At 39.8% G+C, this 20,639-nt stretch overlaps 1 protein-coding gene across 1 annotated transcript in view; it reads right to left on the reverse strand.

Moving 5' to 3' along the window:
* Positions 1–20,639, reverse strand: part of LOC124622752 (ras-specific guanine nucleotide-releasing factor 2-like) — an 898,440-nt gene that overhangs the window by 316,471 nt on the left and 561,330 nt on the right. The window contains exons 18-19 of the mRNA XM_047148541.1: positions 8,596–8,693; positions 8,423–8,532 (exon numbers count right to left, since the gene is read on the reverse strand). Of these exons, the coding sequence (XP_047004497.1) occupies positions 8,423–8,532; positions 8,596–8,693 (208 nt within the window). The remainder of the gene's footprint in view (positions 1–8,422; positions 8,533–8,595; positions 8,694–20,639) is intronic.

Consider the following 20,639-nt stretch of genomic DNA (forward strand, 5'->3'; position numbering starts at 1 on the left):
TGCAGAAAACACTAATTATTATTAAATGCTTACAGAGTCTGGTGAGTGAACAGTAAATGGCATCCCCAGAAAAACAACACTTCTGAAACCCAAACTGTGAATTGCTGAGGATATTATATTGCTAAGGTGAGATACTATTCTAGAATATGTCACCTTCTCAAAAAATTTGGAAAATGATGTCAGCAGTGAAACAGGTCAGTAGCTATTGACATTTCTCTTTTCATCTAACAATGGCATATTTCAGTCTCTCTGGAAAAATACCTTCAGTTTGTTATGAATTACGTATTTCACATATAAGACTGGGCTTATTATATGGGAATAAATCTTTAGTTCTCTTGGAAACACCATCTAAACCAGATGAGTTTTAGCTATTGGGAATTTCAGAAGGAGAAGTTGTTGATATATTCGTATGATTGAATTTTATGGAACTACTTTTTTGACATACTGCTGTGATTTTTCTCTTGAACTGTTTGTCCCTAGGTTTCCTACTTTATTTATAAAATGATTATTAAATACATTTGCTACCGGTGACTCATCATTTATGGCCCTTCCACTCAGTTCAGTTGTGATGATATTCTGATCTGTGGCTGGTTGTTCTGTCTCTCATTCCACTATGTTCCATACAGCCTTAAGTCTGTTGCAATATTACTGATCTCTGACATTATGTGCATGTTCCTTGATTTTTTAATAATTTTTCTTAGCAATTTTTAGTAATTTTGTAGTGTGCAATTACTGCAGGATCTATACTCATTCTTGCCAAAATATACATTTCCATTCACAAGATACTTTAACCATTCTATTTATAAAGGAAGATGAAAATTTGCTTGTGTCTTCCTAAGAGACAGTTTCTACTCATTCCAACTATTAAGCATAGAGCAGATGTGACTGTGATTCAAACAAATAGTATCAGCAGAAATTGAGAGATTTATACCAATTAAATCAAAGAGAGAGAGAACTGGTATCCCATGACAACCAAAACAGGTCAAAACACTATTGCAGAAGCAATGAAAAGAAGCATGCTAAGTTTAAAAGAACAAGAAATCAAAATAAGGGATGTTTTACTGAAGCTTGAAACAGTGTGGACTTTAATATGAAATCCTCTTAATAGTTTCATAATGAAACTCTGTCTTTTTTGCTATTCAATAATGGAATGGTAGAGAAATAATCTGAAAGAGGTTCAAGGAATCCCCTTCGAGGCAGGTAAGGGTGAATTGCATTGTAGCCATGTAGATGTAGAAGTAGATGTAAATGAATGTCTGGTGCAAGGTAAGATACTTTGAAAGGAGGAGCAGGGGTTTATATTTTCAAAAGAAGAGAAGAGAGAGAAGAGAAGAGAAGAGAAGAGAAGAGAAGAGAAGAGAAGAGAAGAGAAGAGAAGAGAAGAGAAGAGAAGAGAAGAGGAGATCCAAGAAAACAAAGTCTTAGAGACTAGTACATTTACCAAGTACATTCAGGAAAATACAAGACAGACTTCAATGCTGTAGGTTCAAAGAACATAGAAACTTAGGTGATGTGAATGAATCTCAGTTGGGATTTAGAAAAATGAAGACCATTGAAAATGCTATGGACTAGGCATTAAAGGTGATAAACATATCATAGCAAAAATACATGCTTGATATAATGACATACAGTGGCCTGGCTTTTTCTCTACACTGTGGCAAATAGGATGTCTGAGAAGTCTCTGAGTCTTCAGGATTATCGCAGAGCAAAGAAAGCCAAACTGGTCTGTCTGAGGGGAGTAACAGAAAAACAGGAAATACTAGGGTAGAGCTAAAAGAAAATGGTTGAGGTGTAGTGGCAGCATTTCACGCACAGTGTTCAAAAAATAAACTCAAAGTAGCAAAAGTAAAATAATATACATGGTGCTTAAAGTGAAACTGTCATCGACAAACAACCCAACTATAAGAATAATAACAGTCTGATCAAGAGATGGGAGGTAGCAGGGTACTTGGGACTGCACATTTATGAGAAACAAAATTTTAGTAAACACATTGAAATATTGTGACAGAGAGTTCTAATTTTGATGAAAAAGTTATGAAGAATTAGCCAAGATAAGTTTCATCTGCCCATAGATACCATTAGAGTAGATCATGAAGCTTCCATAGTGTGAGTGCAAAGATTAGCGAAATGCACAATAGTGCAGAGAAGCATATTACTAAGAGTTACAGGTGCATACCTGTACTTCTATGGAAGCTCTTCTCATAAAATTAGGAGTATGTCCCCTAGCCCTAGTAATCAGAAAGAAGGAAGCACAATACTAGTTATGAATATTTACAGATACTAGAGCAAAAAGCAAATACCAAGCTAGAAGTCACCTCATGCATAACACAAGAATTGTAGGGGGACCATTACACAAGAACTGCAAGATGGCATGTCTATGAGATCTTTCTCAGTGTGTGGGAAAGGCTCATATGAAGTATATTCTATCACTGAGAGGTAGATTCATTTTCTTACAGGATGTGGATCTTACATGACATATCTGAACAGAATACAACATCAACTAAATGGTAACTGCGACTGTGGGCAAATTGCAAAACCAGACCATATTATTAAACAATGTGTTCACTTCAGGGATGTCACCCCATGAGAAAGAGGGGAATAGAGTATGAAACAGTACACATCAGAATAAGGAGGGTGAGCTGAATATTTATATTGAGATACAAGACAGGAATAACACTGGTTCAAAATAAAGAAGTAACTATAAGTGAAGATGGCAGTATAGATATGTATCAATCAGCATGTGGCAGGGTGATAGCATTGGGGAGTGTGGGGAATTACTTCTGCAGAGTGTGGGACAGTTGCCTGCAACATACTGGTGTACGACTATAAAACCAACAAACTGACACTTGGCATTTTGTCCTACAGAAGGAACTTCAGAGCCAGTGGTTATATAGTACTGACAGCGGTATAAAGTTTTTGTATGTCCATCCTTGTGCCTGGAGGTCTGAGGGACTTTTGTCATTCATTACTGTAAGAAAATGAAACACCTACAGCTGTCCTTATGATGTCATTTATTGTGCAGCTACTAGTTTTGGCACTTCAGCGCACCACCTTCAGGCCTTAATTGATGCTGAAGGGGTTATCATGATCCAAATATACAATTCATCAGTGACCAACAATTGGTTTATGTAGATTACCTGTAACTGTGATGTCATCTCTCCAACCATCACCTGACAGTATCCTATGTGTTGCACATTTCCTTACTTACATAGGATACAGAGATATGAGATTAGTTGGTTTCTAGACAAATACATTTTTCTTTAAAAAATGAAAGGGCTGCTCCAGAATAAGGACATGTGCACAATTCAGTTATTATATTACATAGCTGTATGTCCATAAATATATTTTCTTGTATTAAAAAAAATATGAATGTGCTGGAGCATTTGATAAAAAAAGAACAGTAATGGGTATCTGCTCTTCCTTTTATTTACATACATAACCATTTTATCTTTTATTTGCTGCAACACATTCCTATTTAAAAAAAAATAAAAAAATAATATAATAACTGAATTGTGTACATTTCTACATTCTGGTGCAGCCCACTCAATTTTTTTTAAAGAAAAACATATTCAGTTGTGGAAACATTTAATCTTTTATCTTTGTATGCAATGTAAAGAAGCATATCTGTAACATGTAGAACATCTTTGAACTGACACTGTAAGCATAATGTACAGTGGAGAGGATGTACAATAGGGAACAGTGTGCAGACTTTTTACAATTCCACCTCCCCTGTAAGTTCAATCCACAGTTAGAAATTCATGTTTTTTAACCTCAATGGTGCCACATAGGAATACAGTCTTTCTTGGCAAATTTTGATCATGAAGTCTTCTCGGGTTATCAGTAACATCAAGGCAGCTTTCTGTGGTGTTCTCAAAAGCACCTTTCTAAATAAACAATTTTTATCATTAGCAAAAGATGAAACACAGCATACACTGCCCACTGGTTTGCTAGTGAGAAAAGATGTCTGTACTCTTCACCAACACCAGCTATGTAAATAAACAATTCTCCAACTGAAGATGATGATGTGAGCCATCGAAATGCGTAGTGGCCAGATAAACAAGTTACTGATGCAGTGGACTGTTTGTTTTTATTTATCAACACTAGTGGCATTCATAATGTCTTCCTTTATGGATGAAATATTCACATAGTTAGTGTGTTAATAAATTTAGTTACTAACTAGCATTATCTTGGTAATTAATGAATTAGCTGAAAATTGTTATCTCTTTCTAATAGTTGCTAAATGAAATTATAGAGTAATAGTTTTATATTCAGTAAAAAGTTGTTTTTGTTGTTGTGGTCTTTAGTCTGAAGACTGGCTTTATGAAGTTCTCCATGCTGTTCTATCCTGTGTGAGATTTTTCATCTCTGAATAACTACTGAAACCTCATACTTCTATTTCAGAATCCTATATTCTCTGCTAGACTACACTGTTTATGGTCCATATTTCCTCCTTTCAGGACACTGCCCATTCTGTTCAACTGCTCTTCTGAGATCTTTGCTGTCTCTGACAAAATTACAATGTCATCGGCAAATGGTTGAGTCTTTATTCCTTCTCCATGAATTTTAACACCTCCTCCAAATTTTTCTTTGGGTTTCATCATTGTTTGCTCAATGTACAGATTAAATAACATCTGGGATGTGCTACAACCCTGTCCCATTCCCTTCTCAACCACTGCTTCCCTTTTATGCCCCTAACTCTGGTTTCTGTACAAGTTGTAAATATGTTTTTTGCTTCATGTATTTACTACTGCTACCTTAAGAATTTCAAAGAGAGTATTCCAGTCATCCAGTGGCCTTGTTTTGACATAAATATTTCAGTTCTCTCTCAATTCTTCTTTCAGATCATATCCCCTCTCTCATTTTCATCTATGTCCTCTTTCCTCTCCATAATAATGCCTTCAAGTTCATTTCCCTGTACAGACCCTGTATATATTCTTTCCACCTTTCAGCTTTCCCATCTTTGCTTAGTACTGGCTTCCCATCTGAGCTTTTGATATTAATACTCGTGCTCCTCTTTTCTCCAAAGGCCTCTTCAGTTTTCCTATATGCAGTCTCTGTATTTCCCCTAGTGAAATATGCTTCTAAATCTTTACATTTGTCCTCTAACCATTCTTTATTAGCCATTTTTCACTCTCTGTCAATCTCATCTTTTAGATGTTTGTATTCTCTTTCACCTGCTTTATTTGCTGCCATTTTTATATTTTCAACTTTCAATAAATAAATTCAATATGTCTACATCTACATCTACATTTATACTCCGCAAGCCACCCAACGGTGTGTGGCGGAGGGCACTTTACGTGCCACTGTCATTACCTCCCTTTCCAGTTCCAGTCGCGTATGGTTCGCGGGAAGAACGACTGTCTGAAAGCCTCCGTGCGCGCTCTAATCTCTCTAATTTTACATTCGTGATCTCCTCGGGAGGTATAAGCATGGGGAAGCAATATATTCGATACCTCATCCAGAAACGCACCCTCTCGAAACCTGGCGAGCAAGCTACACCGCGATGCAGAGCGCCTCTCTTGCAGAGTCTGCCACTTGAGTTTGTTAAACATCTCCGTAACGCTATCACGGTTACCAAATAACCCTGTGACGAAACGCGCCGCTCTTCTTTGGATCTTCTCTGCAGTATCCATGGATTAACAAAAGTTATGGCCTGCTTTACGCAGTTTATGCTACAAAGCATTATTAATTTATTCATTTATAGATAGTTCACATACAGGCCAGCCAGCTAGAAACTAAGCTGATTAAATAAAAAGTTACAATCTGATTTAGTCTCTGCATGTGACAGGTCTATATGTAAACTAACTATAAATAGATAAATAAAATAATATAAAACTTATTAGCATAAATCACATCATTGCTGTAACAATTAGGCAATATTTCCATAAATGAGAACCATATCCAGTTTTTCAACTGTCTTATACATTGCAAAAGTCTGAACTGATTCATGAGCACAGAGCACAGACTGATGGGCTTCAAATATAGCTACCATACCCGAGTCACATGTCTGATTACATTCTGTACAGGAGGACAGACATTTGTGTGACCTCTTCTCCAGACAGCAGGAGAGTGGCTGACTATGTTCCACACATGTTTTGGCTACAGTGTCCTCTTTGAAGGCTCTTTCCAGTGTCACAGGAAAAGTGTACACCTCCATAAAACAGATAAAAGGGAAAGTTAATGTCATAATTCAGCAGCTATAAGGATTAAAAATTATTTGTTATGTCAGAAAATACCACATTGTCAACTAGAAATTAGAGAAAACTGCATCTTCAAATATTTATTCATTCTACATATATTTAGGTGGCCTGCTAAGCTGTGTCACCCTGTCCAGATGGCTGATATGTGGTATCTGAAATCAGTTTAAAGTTGTGTAAGTGCTTAGCAAGAAACAGCTTTTAAAAACAGGAGATGGGTAGTGTAAGAGGAGGACAAGTATCTTATTTCTGAGTAGTGTTTTATGTATAAAAAAAGTAAAAATAATGCTGTCATTAATTTGGAAGTTTTGTTTTGACACCATAGTGCTTTACCATCTTGATGTGACTGGAGGTGGTAAACCTTGTCTTCCTCAGACCTTACAGCTAATTGTAGGAAGACCTACAGTTTAATTTGGACAAAAACTTCAGACATTTCCTGCAGTGGTGACTTCTGCCTGTTAATATGTAACATGTCACATTCCACAACTCTGAAGCCTCTCTTTTATGAAAAGATTTACTAAGCGTTATGCGTGAATGAATGCAGGTGCAAACACAGAGAAGAGAAATGCAATCGGAGACAATAATGCGGGGATGAAATGCCGAGGAATATCTGCAAAGAACAGTGTTTAGCATGAAAATAGGTAAGCTGGAAAATGTGCATGAAAAAGAATAAAGGTAAGTTTAATATTGAAGCACAAAATAATGTTAAACCACATCAAGTGCCAAACCTCTTCTTTATATTCTTTATGAACACAGATACCATAAGTGAGCCACTTGGATGAGTGAGACCCATATAATGTAAATGTCAAAAGAGACAATATTATGAAAAGGACAGTTGCTACTCACTGTATAGCAGAGATGCGTCTGAGTCACAGACAGGCACAACAAAAAGACAGTGAAACAAAGCGTTTGCCCAAACAGATCTTCATCAGAATTGGACAAAACACACACACACACACACACACACACACACACACACACACACACACACACACAACCTTAGTCTCTGGCTGCCAAATATCAAAAGAAGAAATATGAACTATGTATCATGACTGACAGAAAACTAATTACACATTATTAAGCAACAAGCAGCCATCGTTTACTGGCACATGTTTGTCTTCTTTTTACTCTTAACTGTTTTCTTAAATTGTGACATGTTTCATCAGAATCTACTGGCTCTGTGACAGTGGATGAGCAGTTTACAACAGTGCAGTCTTGCACTCTGCTGGAAAACTATGTGTAAAGGGTTTGATATGAAAGAGCTGACACTGAGGCCACAAATTTGACAACTTACGAAACATGTTCAGTTAGTAATAGTTGCATTCAATATGTTCAAAACAGCATCCATTTGAATTCACATAATCTTCAATATGTCCCTGCTTAAAAAATATCTTAACATCATATTCCATGATGCTGTATAGGATTTCCACTGTTTTTCCCAGAAAAAAATGTGTACAGAACTGCTGGTCCACTGCCACTGAGTTGACCATTAATAATGAAATGAGTCACAGCATGAGCACACAGTTCAATGTTAAAAAAACATTCATGCATTAATATGCTGTGTAAAATATTTTTTTTTTTTTTTTTTTTTTGTTATATAAGAAATATATTCAGTAGACATTTATTGTTAGTTTCCTTCCACATTAATCAAATGGTTCAAATGGCTCTGAGCACTATGGGACTTAACATCTTAGGTTATCAGTCCCCTAGAACTTAGAACTACTTAAACCTAACTAACCTAAGGACATCACACATATCCATGCCCGAAGCAGGATTCGAACCTGCGACCGTAGCAGTCTCGCGGTTCCGGACTGAAGCACCTAGAACTGCACGGCCACCGCGGCCGGCTCCACATTAATCACCAGCAAAACTGGTGCACATGAATAGGAACACTGCCTATGTTGATTAAAATTATCAAAGTGGTTATAAAATTTACAGATTGCATATAGATTTGGACATGGAAGGCAGTAATTAATTGTATAATACCAAAAAGTAACACTTCATATGAAGACACATTAGTCTCTTGCCATGTTTCATTAAATTCAGAAGTTAAAGGATTACAGTGTCAAATTATTTACTAACATATAACAGAATTATTAGCAACTGCCATGGTAACACTAATTTTCAATAAAAAAAATTACTTAAATAATATTGCTTTGTACACATGTGATCATTCTATAAGCACAAAATAAAAATTAAATAGTCACAAGATATTATCTACTGACCTGTGCATGCTTTGATACCCAGTGCCTAAGCACATTAAGCACACGCATGGTGGCAGCAGTCGACATGACCGACTCTTTCCTGCGATTACGTTCACGGCAGCTTCCAGAGGCTGACCTTAGACTGGCATCACCCACACTACAGCGGCCTCTTATACTGCCAGGTCCTCCATCACTGCCTTTGATTACCGATGGTGGTGAGGCATGATCCCTGGGGTTACTTGAAGCTGAAGTTGCAATGGCAAATGCAGCTGCTGCTGTTGAAGTACTGCTCCTGGCAAAAGATGCTATACTTCTAAGTACATTTAATTGAAACCTATGTTCAGCAACAAGAATGGGAGAGTACAGATCTAAAGAACAGTGATAAAAGTACAATTCCTTTCTAAATTGTTTCATGAATTTTTAAAAAAACTGCTGTGAAACAGAAATAGTTAAAAACTGTGTTACTATAAGCTGCATAATACTTTCATAACAATGTGGTCCAATGTGAAGAAGATAAATTCCAAGTTCAAGTCAGTAAAATACATTCCATGTTCACGTAAGCAAGCACTGTATGTTCTGTAGAATATTTCTCCTGTTATTTTCTTGATCCTGAAATGCAACTATTAAGTAGAAACACGTAAAATAAAGAAAATACAACCACTCACCTATAGTTGACTGATACATGGCACATAAAATACACAACAGAAAACACTGTTTCCAGTATCTTTCAACCTCTTGCTCTTTCCATAGTAGACGCACACACATTCACACTTAAACCACATAGACGGACAAAGGAATCTGTGTGTACATTTAGGAGTCTGTGTAGCTGTGTGTGAATGTGTGTACTTCTACAAGAGAAAGAGCTGGAGGTTGAAAGATAGTGCAAAGACTGTTCTATGTTGCGTGTTTCTATGTACTGAACATCAATGAACTATAGGCAAGTGGTTGTCTTTCCTTTGTTTTATGTATTATTCCATCCAGAGATTTCCATTGTTGTTCTAATTGTTAAGCAAAACTAACCACTGAGTGCAGTTATTTTACAATAATTGAGAATACCATCAATACTGCAATTTTGGTATTTATTTCCTAAAAATGAATAAAATTATGATGATAGGATGACAGATAAACTATGTTAAAGGACACCACTGTTTAATTTTGGAATGTGCATACACTCACGGAGATGCATATATTTTGGTGTAGAGTTAATGATATTGTTTGAGATAGTATCATAAGCATAAAATAATAATAATAATACCGGAAACAAATAACAAAAAGAAGGCTGCAATAACCTTGAAATCTCCTTGCAAAGTTTACAAAAATGTGAAAGCCCAATGAGACTCATAAATCAGTCAAAAAAGATACAGCAAAACTCAATTAATTAGAGAAGATCAATGAAATAAACAGTATCAAGAGTTACAATGGAAACAGAAACAGGGCAGTGTTGGGAATATGTGTTGATGAGGAAAAGGAAATTGTAAATGTTGAAACAATAAAAATGGACTACATAATACAATAATTAAAAATAGGGGAGGAGTGGAGGTAGCTGCAGGAAAAGATGAAATAAATACAGAAATAATCAAACATGCAGGAAATTCTTTTCATCTAAAAGTTATTCGAAATAGATCATGGGCATTACTGCATGAAAGAGGCTATGCATCAGGTCTCATAAGGGCAATCAAAAGTTTAAAACTTGAAACAGAAAAATTAATAAATACAGAGAGAAAGGACACATGAGATTAAAACCAATCAAGAAGTGAGATGAGGGGTGTTCTCTTTCTCCTACTCTTGTTAAAATTGCTGTTGACAATGACCTTAAAAATTTAGAATCACATAATTATCTAGGAATTAAATTACATAAAAACATTCATCTAAGTGCATTAATATATGCTTATGATAAACAAATTATTCAAGAAAGGGAAGATGACCTCCACTTGGCAGTACACTGACTCAGACAGATATTCTGGCCCAAGCTACCCGAGCTGGCAGTCATGTGTGCTGGAGGTGTGCTTGCTTGTGTGCGTGAGAGTGTCTTTTAATTATGCCTGTCTGCAAGTTAATGGGCCTTCTTTATGGTAAGAAGCAATCTATCCTTTCCTACATTGTTAAAATTTCTTTGTGTAAGGTGAAAGTTATGGCCTTACTCAATTTAGTCAAAAATAGTAATTAATAATGAAGTCACGTTTTAAATATCTGGACAGTGGCACAAGTTATGATTGTGGGGACATTCATCCATGAGTGACCATACATCTCTGGCATCAGTGGTGTAGAAGTTCTTGGGACAGCATAATGTGACTTAAGTGTGAGCTGGACAATGCAGCTGACTACACACTCTGTACTAGTGCTCTATTTAATAAACAGTATTCTCATGATGCAGGTGTGTTGTATCTATCAGTGGCATATAACTGCCATAATATCTCACTTCCTATGCTGGTGACTCTATGTCAACCACAAAAATGTGCCAATTCATCTCCAAACATGATCATGCTAACTACGCAGTGACACCGCAACCATCATACGCCACATCACCAGGCACGACATCTACATCAATGGATGCCACTCACAGCAATGCAATCAAGGATCAGTGTGGACAATGTGTGAATCCAACTGCGAAAACTGAGTGTGTGGATAATCCATTTTTGTAACATAGCCAACAGCGGCATGACACCTCATCAACAATGGTGGCCTACAATGAACCCATTAATCGTCTTAAATCCAATGAATCCCACATGCTCCTTCGAGTGCCTTCTCGATTCTAATCATCTGTGCAATGCCATGTTCACATCACCCATGCCTTCCATGCCACACAATGTATTTCAACAGTCACAATTTGCCATGCAACAATCAACTATGAATGAACAATCAGCAGCTATCTTTCCTCACACACTTAAGGACATAATGTAATGACCAGTAAATTGACATGTTCAGCTAGTACTCAGCTTGTGGTTCATAATCATTAGCTGCATTTTTCAGAGAACCAGCATTTTCAATGGCCAATCGAACCTGGTGGGCCACTCTGAATTAATTTACGATACCATCAAGTTACCTCCAGCAGAGAGTAGATATGAGACGGCCATAGTGCTGTTGTTATAGAGACAATCCCACATGCTAGAACAGCAGCTTCAAGAGGTCATGTACAAGATCAAACTGTGTGATAGTACACCATCATATCTCTGGCACCAGACCTCAGCTTCTCCAGCATTTATATCAGACTCCACACTGTTAAGCCCTGTGGCTGTGAAGCTAGTAATAGACCTACACTTTGCCATGATCAAGAATGAGACAGGGTCTGTTGGATAGTGCTTGGCTATGGTTGACAGAATGTTCATTGTCATTTACTATAGGCAAAAACTAACTCCACCCCAAGATTTGACTTGGCAGTGCACGTGGCAGACCACACCCCTGGTGCTGAACTGATTCATACAGAAAATTATTACAAATGCATGATCTGTAATAATAACATTATAGATCTGGTCATCCCCAACAGAACAGACATAAAAGGCCATGATCATGGCAGATCACAGCACTCCTTGCCACTTGCACAGCTGTGCACATTAGCACACATGGCAACACCATCACACATCCCACACTGGCTCCAGATGCTGCTTGCTGCTGGTATCATACACAGATCAACAATGATGCACAGAAATGCTAGGATCCCTGCCGGTACCCAGACTCCAGGCAGTAGGCACTCTGGCTTGCAACACCTCACCGAGTCACTTCCAACCCACTATGATGTCTAACACACACACACACACCTCAACTGTTGCTCATGAATGTCTCTTCATCTTGGACACAGCATCAAACCAATATCTATTAATCACCATGGGCTCTGATGTTAGCACACTTCCATGCTCCTCCACTCTGATTTTTGAACCTACAGCACTCTCACATTCCAGGCTGCCAGCGACGAACATTGGTCTATATGGCACCCTTGCACTCACAATTAACCTGTCAGATACAGACCAGTGTCCTGGACCTTCCTGGTTACTGACATGGTAGAACCAGTTTTCAGAATCTACAATCTACATCACTGGCTGTTTGCCATATGCCCTATAGTCCATGCTCATTTGCCACATCATGGACGAATGAGTGCAAGCTGTCTCCACCTCTTCCACACCTCTACAACTACTGCCCTACGTGCTTTCCCTTAGTAGCACCATCGACAACATTCACTGTGAATGTGCCAAACTTTCAGAGGACATTATTCACACACACACACACACACACACCAATGTCATACTGCTTGCAACATGTAGATTCAATCACTATGTACAGAAAATGATGAGATTCGATGTTGCATCACTGCTGTGGCTCTAGAGGCAGCACATGAGCAGCTCCACATAGCAAACCTGCCACCCTGAGGTAGTAAATAGCAGTGCACAGTGTCAGTTAACAGTACTCCTGACCTAACCACCTCATGTCTATGTGCACAGGCTTGTGCTGTTCATGATAGATCTATGCATTCTATAACAACAGACAGACGCCTAGTTCAAAATAAACCACAACAGTTAGCCCCAACAGATCTACAACTTGCCAAAGCCACAGTTAGTGAAAGCCTGCAAGCAGGAATTGTTCACCCTTCAGATAGTTCCTGGGCCTCCAGAATCAAGCATGTTCCCAGCAAAGATGACTCTACCAGATTGTGTAGTGATTACAGAGTCCTTACTTCCTGTACAGTGCACAACAGGTATCCCATTCCCAACATACAGGACTTTACGCATGTCCTTGTCGGGATTACAATTTTTAGCATGATTGATTGCAAGCATGCATAACTATAAATACTAATACACCTCAACAACATCCAAAGGATTGTCATTATAACTCCATTCAGACTGTCTGTATGCCATACGAGCTTAAAAATGCTGTGCAGACTTGTCAATGGTTCATTGATGATCTCCTGTTCTGCTTGCTCTTCTGCTCCTTGTACCTCGATGACATACTCATCTTCTTTTGTTCCTAGGACAAGCACTCATGGCACGTAAAATGACCTCTGGCCATTCTGCAGGAGGGCGGGATGGTCATTAACTAGGTGAAATCACACCTTTGGCAGGTGAAAATTACATTCCTCAGGCAATCTCTTAACACTACTGGCATCAAACTGACAACTGAATGTGCACTACTGGTACAAGGCCTTCCTCACCACAAAACATACTGTGACTTAACTACAATTCCTCAGGATTCTCAACTTTCACTACCAACATGTCCCACAGGCAGCTGAGTTTCAGATCTTCAAAGGCAGCTGAGTTGCAGATCCCCTAACAAATCCCTTGAAAGACAAAGGGAAAAAGAAATTACCTTCAACTCAGGAATGAGAAAAGTGTTTTTGCATGCTAAAAATTGCCTAGCTTAAGAGCAGTTATGTTTGCACACAACAGACACGAATGACACCACAACTGGAGCAGTTCTTAACAGATTGTTAATGGTGTGCCACAACCAGTTCAATTTTCCTCCAAGAAACCCTCAGTCATGATATTGAAATGGTCAGTATTTGACTGCGATCTCTCCTGAGCCTTATTTCAATGAAGACATCAAAGGTCACCATGTAACAACATTTACAGACCATAAGCTCTAGGCCGATGCCATTCAGAATGTGTCCACAGATGCCAGCCCCCCGACATTTCCATCACATCAATGTTATTTAGCAATACACAACTAACATCTGACATATGCAATGAACCGAGAGTACCATTGCCAATTATTTCTCATGTCTTTCTACAATCTCCATACAATTACAAAGTCTTGGCCCAACAGTAAACAAATGATCAAAATATCCACGGGTGTACTGTCGGTCTACAGTATCCAATGGGCACAATATTTCGGCGATCATACATGTCGCCATCATCAGGTGAACTGACAGACTGAGCTCCTGTGAATGTGCCGGCACGGAGATCCATACACTATGGCTGCTCAGGGGGAACTGGGTTCGGTCGCGGCGGAGGCCGATTTAAATACCCTCCGCCCGCGGCGCGCTCACTCCGCCGTCCGCGCCCCACGTCATGATCGTGCGGTGGAACAGACTGCGACGCCGTCTGGGATGACGTCGGTGTGATGGCTCTGTCCGCCGTGGTCGTCACAACTACACATTTGCTCAATTTACTCTTGATTAACCCAATCGCTGGTTCCCAAGCCTTGCTAAGATTATAGCCACAGTCACGGTTTATGTCATCATTGGTGCGAATTTCGATGGTCTCTCTAACAACGCTGTCCCAGTATCTCGACGTCTGTACCAGAATCCTCGTGCGTTCATACAAGGGCCAGACTACCTGTGTACAAAACTGTTAGCAGTTTTGATGTGACACTGAACCAAGTCTCCCAACAAGAACTTCTTACTGGTCCACTTACTTTTGCTGGTTGTATGATTAATTTTTCTTGCACTACCAATGAAGTTGCGACTGGCGCGGATGGCGGAGTGAGCACGCCGCGGGCGGAGGGTATTTAAATCGGCTGCCGCCGCGACCGAACCCAGTTCCCCCTGAGCAGCCATAGTGTACGGATCTCTGTGCCGGCACGTTCACAGGAGCTCAGTCCGTCAGTTCACCTGATGATGGCAACATGTATGATCGCCGAAATATTGTGCCCGTTGGACACTGTAGACCGGCAGTACACCCGTGGATATTTTGATTATCAAATACACCGGGAGAAACTCAAGAATCAGTAAACAAATCATCCCACCATCACTCAACCCCTTGCTGATGGGAATACAAGCCTTCAGTTTTAACAACATGCTTTGCTTTTGACATTACTGTGTGATGTGTCTCCGGGAAAACCATAGGCACTGGTTTCCTCAACATGCTACATGAAGTATTTGACAGACTTCACAACCTGAACCTTCCTTGTGCCAGGACAATGTCATTGCTGGTTACAGACCATTTTCTGTGACCTAATGCCAAACGTAACTGTTGGCATTGAGCACGATCCTGTTTACCCTGCCAACAAGGCACAATTGGGTGTCACGCTTGATCTATATTGCGCAACTTTCCCAGCCCAACAGCACATTTCAAACACATTCACTTTGACATTGTCAGGCCACTGCTCAAGTTCAAAGGATTTTGTTACATTCTCTCTGCCACTGATAGAATGACTCACTGGGTGGAGCAATATTACGGCGGACCCCATTGCATGGACTTTTATCAAACTATGGATTGTGCACTTTGGGATATGTAATTGTATTATGAACAACCAGGGCAAAAAGATAAGTCAGCCCTTTTCAGTGCTCAGTGCTCAGTGCCTCTATGGGATCATCCATATGTGCACTGCTGCTTACCATCCACAAAGCAACAGCCTGGTGGAGAGATGGCATAGAATGATGAAAGCGGCAATTGTGTGCCATGGCAGCTTGGCAGCTCACAGACCAATATGCTTCCACAAGTCCTATTAGGCTCATGAACTGTATACACAAACAACCTCCAGGCTTCACTTGACAAAGCGGTGTATGGAGAACTCCTTCCACTCCCTGCAGATTATAACCTGCATGCGACTAACATTGGCAAATTCAGTATTCAACAATTGGTATAACACATGAAAAAATCACAAACACCTTATTTGAGACACTACAAAATGTTCAAACGTGGAACTCATGCCTTTGGCATTTTGATTAGCAAGGAACTTACCACTGTCTCCCTTAACAGCCTCAAACCGTGTGGATACTGCAAGACAGACACCCTAGAAGATAACAATGAAGCTCACCTTGACAACCACAACATTGACACATGCAATGCCACATGTCAGGAGCTCACCCCCTACCATGTATACAGCAACTGTCACGCCTACTTCTTCCTCTAAGAGAAATGAGCCAATCCTGCTTTGTGAAAGTATCAACCACAAGATGATCAGTTATGCACACTCCCCCACCATCCATGAGAAATGGTTTAGTTGGGTCCTCTGCAAACATCACACATAGCCCAGCCAGTCACGCACATCCATGGCACCACAAACACCAACGCTGCCTGGTGCTCCTGCACCTATCGATGCAGACTAGCCACCACACTCCACTGTGCTCCGCACTTCTGATGGGGCTCTGTAGGGACATTTGTCCTAGGGCAACCAAAAATCTTTGGCAGAAGTGGGGTGGATACTCTTTGGGACAGCGCAACCTGACTTCAGCACAAGCTGGACAACTTGATTGACTAGATGCCCTGTACTAGTGCTCAATTTAATAAGTAGTACTCTCATTATCCAGGTGTGTCATCTCTACTGGTGGCTTATCACTTCCGTAGAATCCCCTTCCTACATTATTATGGTAGTGATACAAATGAAAAACTGCAGAAATTTCAAGCAATATGCAGAACAATAAACTGAACACTTAACTCTGAAATACAAAACCCAAAAGACACAAAATTATTTCTAAAATTGTGGTGATACTACTACTGTTGTAAGGCAATAACAACTGGATCAGTAAAAAGAAAGATTTCAGCAAAATTCAAGCAGTGGAAATAAGGTTCTTGAGAAGAATACAGAGCAGCACAAGAGCACACCCTATAAAGAATGAAGTTGTTTGAAATGAATATCCTAAATATGTTGTTAACAAGGAAATAACTGAATACAGAGAGAAGTTGAAACAATGGATGAACAGAATGGGAAGTGAAAGATAAGCCAAGAAAGATCCTGAACTACAACACAAAAAGAAAGAAAGACTGAGATCGACCAAGGAAATATGGAAATAAATTTTGTGCAGATGGAACACGCAGATGTGAAATCCATGAATGTAAGACAATGATGATGGTGTGGAAGACAAAATGACCAACTCGTTGAGAAACTTGTCCCATATCCAGATTTGTTGTCACCCATGCTAGAAGCAGCAACACAAATTATTTCACGTGACTCTTTACAGTCTCCCAATGGATTCACTTGATATATTCCTCCCAGGTCTGCCATCGGATCATGTTTTGTGTACAGCACAATATTTCCTCAAGGCAGCTGTTCAACTTTGTCAGTTTGTTGCTGTCGGCAAGTAGTAACTGCAAGTGTCCACATTGCAATGGTCAGTAAGGGGTCGTATGAATGTTGTGCACACGTGATTGAGTTGCTTGCACATGGATGATGGTAGCACCTTCAGAGCCTTCTGTGCATGTGGCAGGTGATCAGTGTTGCCAATGAACATTGCTGTGGACAAGAGCCAAACCAAACTTGTCGCTAGATAGAATCTCTGCTATAATGTGGTGTAAATGTAATTAGGAATTCGTTTTTCTCTATATTTGATGGTGTCAGGCATACTTAACTGGAATCTTCAGTCGCTATTTCATACATGATCTGGGTTTTGAATGTGTATTGCTGCCTTTATCACAAAGTCCCAAAAGATGAAAGTGGGGATATAATCTCTCTCTGCTTAAACATTATCCAGTTTCCTGAACTGAGGCAATGCTCTCCTATTGCAGAGTTATCCTGTGGGCCTACACAGGTATGATGATGGTGTTCATCATATTGTTTTGACACATATCACAAGTGTGGATAATATGTATCATTGCACAATCACGAGCAATCTTGTATCCACCTAGACGCCTGAGGTGTAGATTTTCTTTGATGGGACATAACAAATTCCTCAGTTTTGCCAAGGTATGAAAGACACATCGAATGTGTCTGTTGAGGACTCTTCTGATACTTGGGGAAGCATCACCAAAGCACAACAAGAAAACTTTGATAGCAGCTGCTTTGATTTCTTCATTTTATTGTCTTGTTCGGACTTGTTTTGACTCAAATGCATGATAAATTTGTCTTTTAGAAAAAAAATCTGATACAATACTAGCATCAAAATGAGAAAATGGAAACTGGATTAAGAATGAAATCAATGCAAATCAATAAAGCTGCAGTAAAGTCACAAATAGGATCAACAAATCATCATTAAACTTTCATGGTCACATGCATAGAATGAATTATGCACACATAAACAAAATTCTGAACTTAACTTCACAGATGAAGAACTCAAAAAACTAGTTATTAGAACTTAATTCAAACCTGAAAGAAACTGATATGCATGCAGGAGACTTTCAGGACAGAACAAAATTTCGAACCATAGTTAACAATGACCATTTTTTTTAGAAGCCTCTTTGACAAGCTACAGAATGGACAGAAAACTTGAACAAGGAACACAGAAAATGGCTGGCTTATCATGAGGAAAAAATAAAAAAAGAAGCATTCAGTGTAAGTTCAAATGAATTCCTCAGTTGGAAAAAAAAAAATCTTTTTCTGCCCCAATAGCAAAATATCAATCCTTTATCTGGCATTAGTCGTAGGTAAAACTGTAGAGATAAGAGAGAAGGCTAAACAGTTAAAAAAATAAAAGGTAGTTACTGACTAATGAAGGTACAGCATAATGTACAGAAAGTTCTGGTTGAGGCTTACCGAAAGACAGAAGTGGGGCTGCGGTGGGGTGAGGGATGGAGAGAAGCAGGAGGCAGACAGCTGGGCACGCGATTTCACAGACTCACAGATGGGGGCATGAGATAGCAGCACACAACTAGCTGCTAGCTGACATGAATTGGGTGGGGTTACTGGGACAGGGGAGGGTACACACACACACACACACACACACACACACACACACACACACACAATTGCATGGGATGACAGTGAGTTACCTTAGGTTTAGACCAGGGAGGTTAGGGGAGTGAAGGATGTGCTGCAAGGAGAGCTCCCATCTCTACAGCTTAGAAAAGCTGGTAGTGGTGGGGAGGGTCGACGTCACGAGTTGCGAAGCAGACATTGATATCTTGCATGTTGTGCTCTTTTCCATCTTGCGCCACTGGGTGGTTCACCTTGTTTTTGAAAACAGTTTGACAGTGGCCATTTCCATCTGGATCCACCCCACCACCACCACCACCACCACCACCACTAGCTTTCCTGAGCTGTGCAGATGGGAGTTCTCTTTACAGCACATCATTCACTCCCGTAATCTCCCTGGCCTAAACTCGCGGTCCTCCCGGCATAAACTCGCGGTCCTCCCACCTGACTGTGTGTGTGTGTGTGTGTGTGTGTGTGTGTGTGTGTGTGTGTGTTTGTGCCCTCCCCTGACCCAGTACCCCGCCCAGTTCATCTCAGCTAGTTGCTTGCTGCTATCTCGTGCCATAGGCTGTGAAATCTTGTGTCCTGCCATCTGCCACCTTCCCCCTCTAACTGCACTCCTAGCTCACCAACAGACGGCTCCCCACTCTTCCACAAGCCACTAGACACTTCCCTCAAACCCCCTCCTTGCCTCCCACCTCTCTCAATCCCTCACACCACACCTCTCTGCACCCCCACATCTCCCCAGTTACTCAAACACTCACTGTGGGCCAGGAAAAAGTTGGCCGTCAAAGGCACGTACATGTGAGTGAGACTGTGTGTGTGTGTGTGTGTGTGTGTGTGTGTGTGAGAGAGAGAGAGAGAGAGAGAGAGAGAGAGAGAGAGAGAGCGAGAGAGAGAGAGTATTTGTGTGCACGTTTTTCCTTCAAGCTTGAAATAGGAAGTTCATTCCGATAGCCAGCAAAGCTTTGTATATTTTGTTTCTGTATCTACTGATGACACAGTCTGTGATGAAGCAAGCTGGGATCTCTTTACTTCCTCCCTTGTTTTGCCATCTGCCTCCTCAAATTCATTTTTTCATTTTTGACTAATTACCATTAACATACATGAGTATAATCTGCCCTTTCGTAAAAGAGAGAGGTTGGCCCTCAGTCTTAATAAATATAGCACCAGCTCTAATTTTGTGCTTAGTTTCGTGTGTGTAATCAATTCTCTAATTAATTTTGACTATTCCCATTTAATACCTTTTGTTATAGGGTGAAAATCAGTAATTTTTTCCTGACTTAAATGCTATTGTTGGCTTAAATTCTGCACTAATTATAAGCATTTGGAAGAAGAACTGTTGTGAGGATATATAAAGGCCTGATTTTTGGTCCCAAGACAGCCAGTCCATGGCCGATTTTCAGACTGGAAGTCTATATCAGTTATAGTAATGTGTCAACTGAACAGTGGAATTAGTGTAACATAAATGGGCCGTGTGTTAAAACAGTGACAGTGTCTGTTCAATTTATTTGAGAAGTAATGAACTGTGTGGTTAGGTATCTACTGCTCATAGATGTTCAACAGCAAACTATTGTAGCAGTTATGCTGATGTTTGCCTGCACACTATTAATGTGGCTTGTCAAAAGTTAACCAATAGTGAACTGGCCATATAAGTGTTTAATACTGGGGGTTGTGAACTGAAAGTAAAGGACTGTGAAATGCAACTGTGCAACTATATCATTTACAGTAGTCAGTGTTG

The sequence above is a fragment of the Schistocerca americana genome, chromosome 7, assembly GCF_021461395.2.
Source record: "Schistocerca americana isolate TAMUIC-IGC-003095 chromosome 7, iqSchAmer2.1, whole genome shotgun sequence".
Taxonomy (NCBI): Eukaryota; Metazoa; Arthropoda; class Insecta; order Orthoptera; family Acrididae; genus Schistocerca; species Schistocerca americana.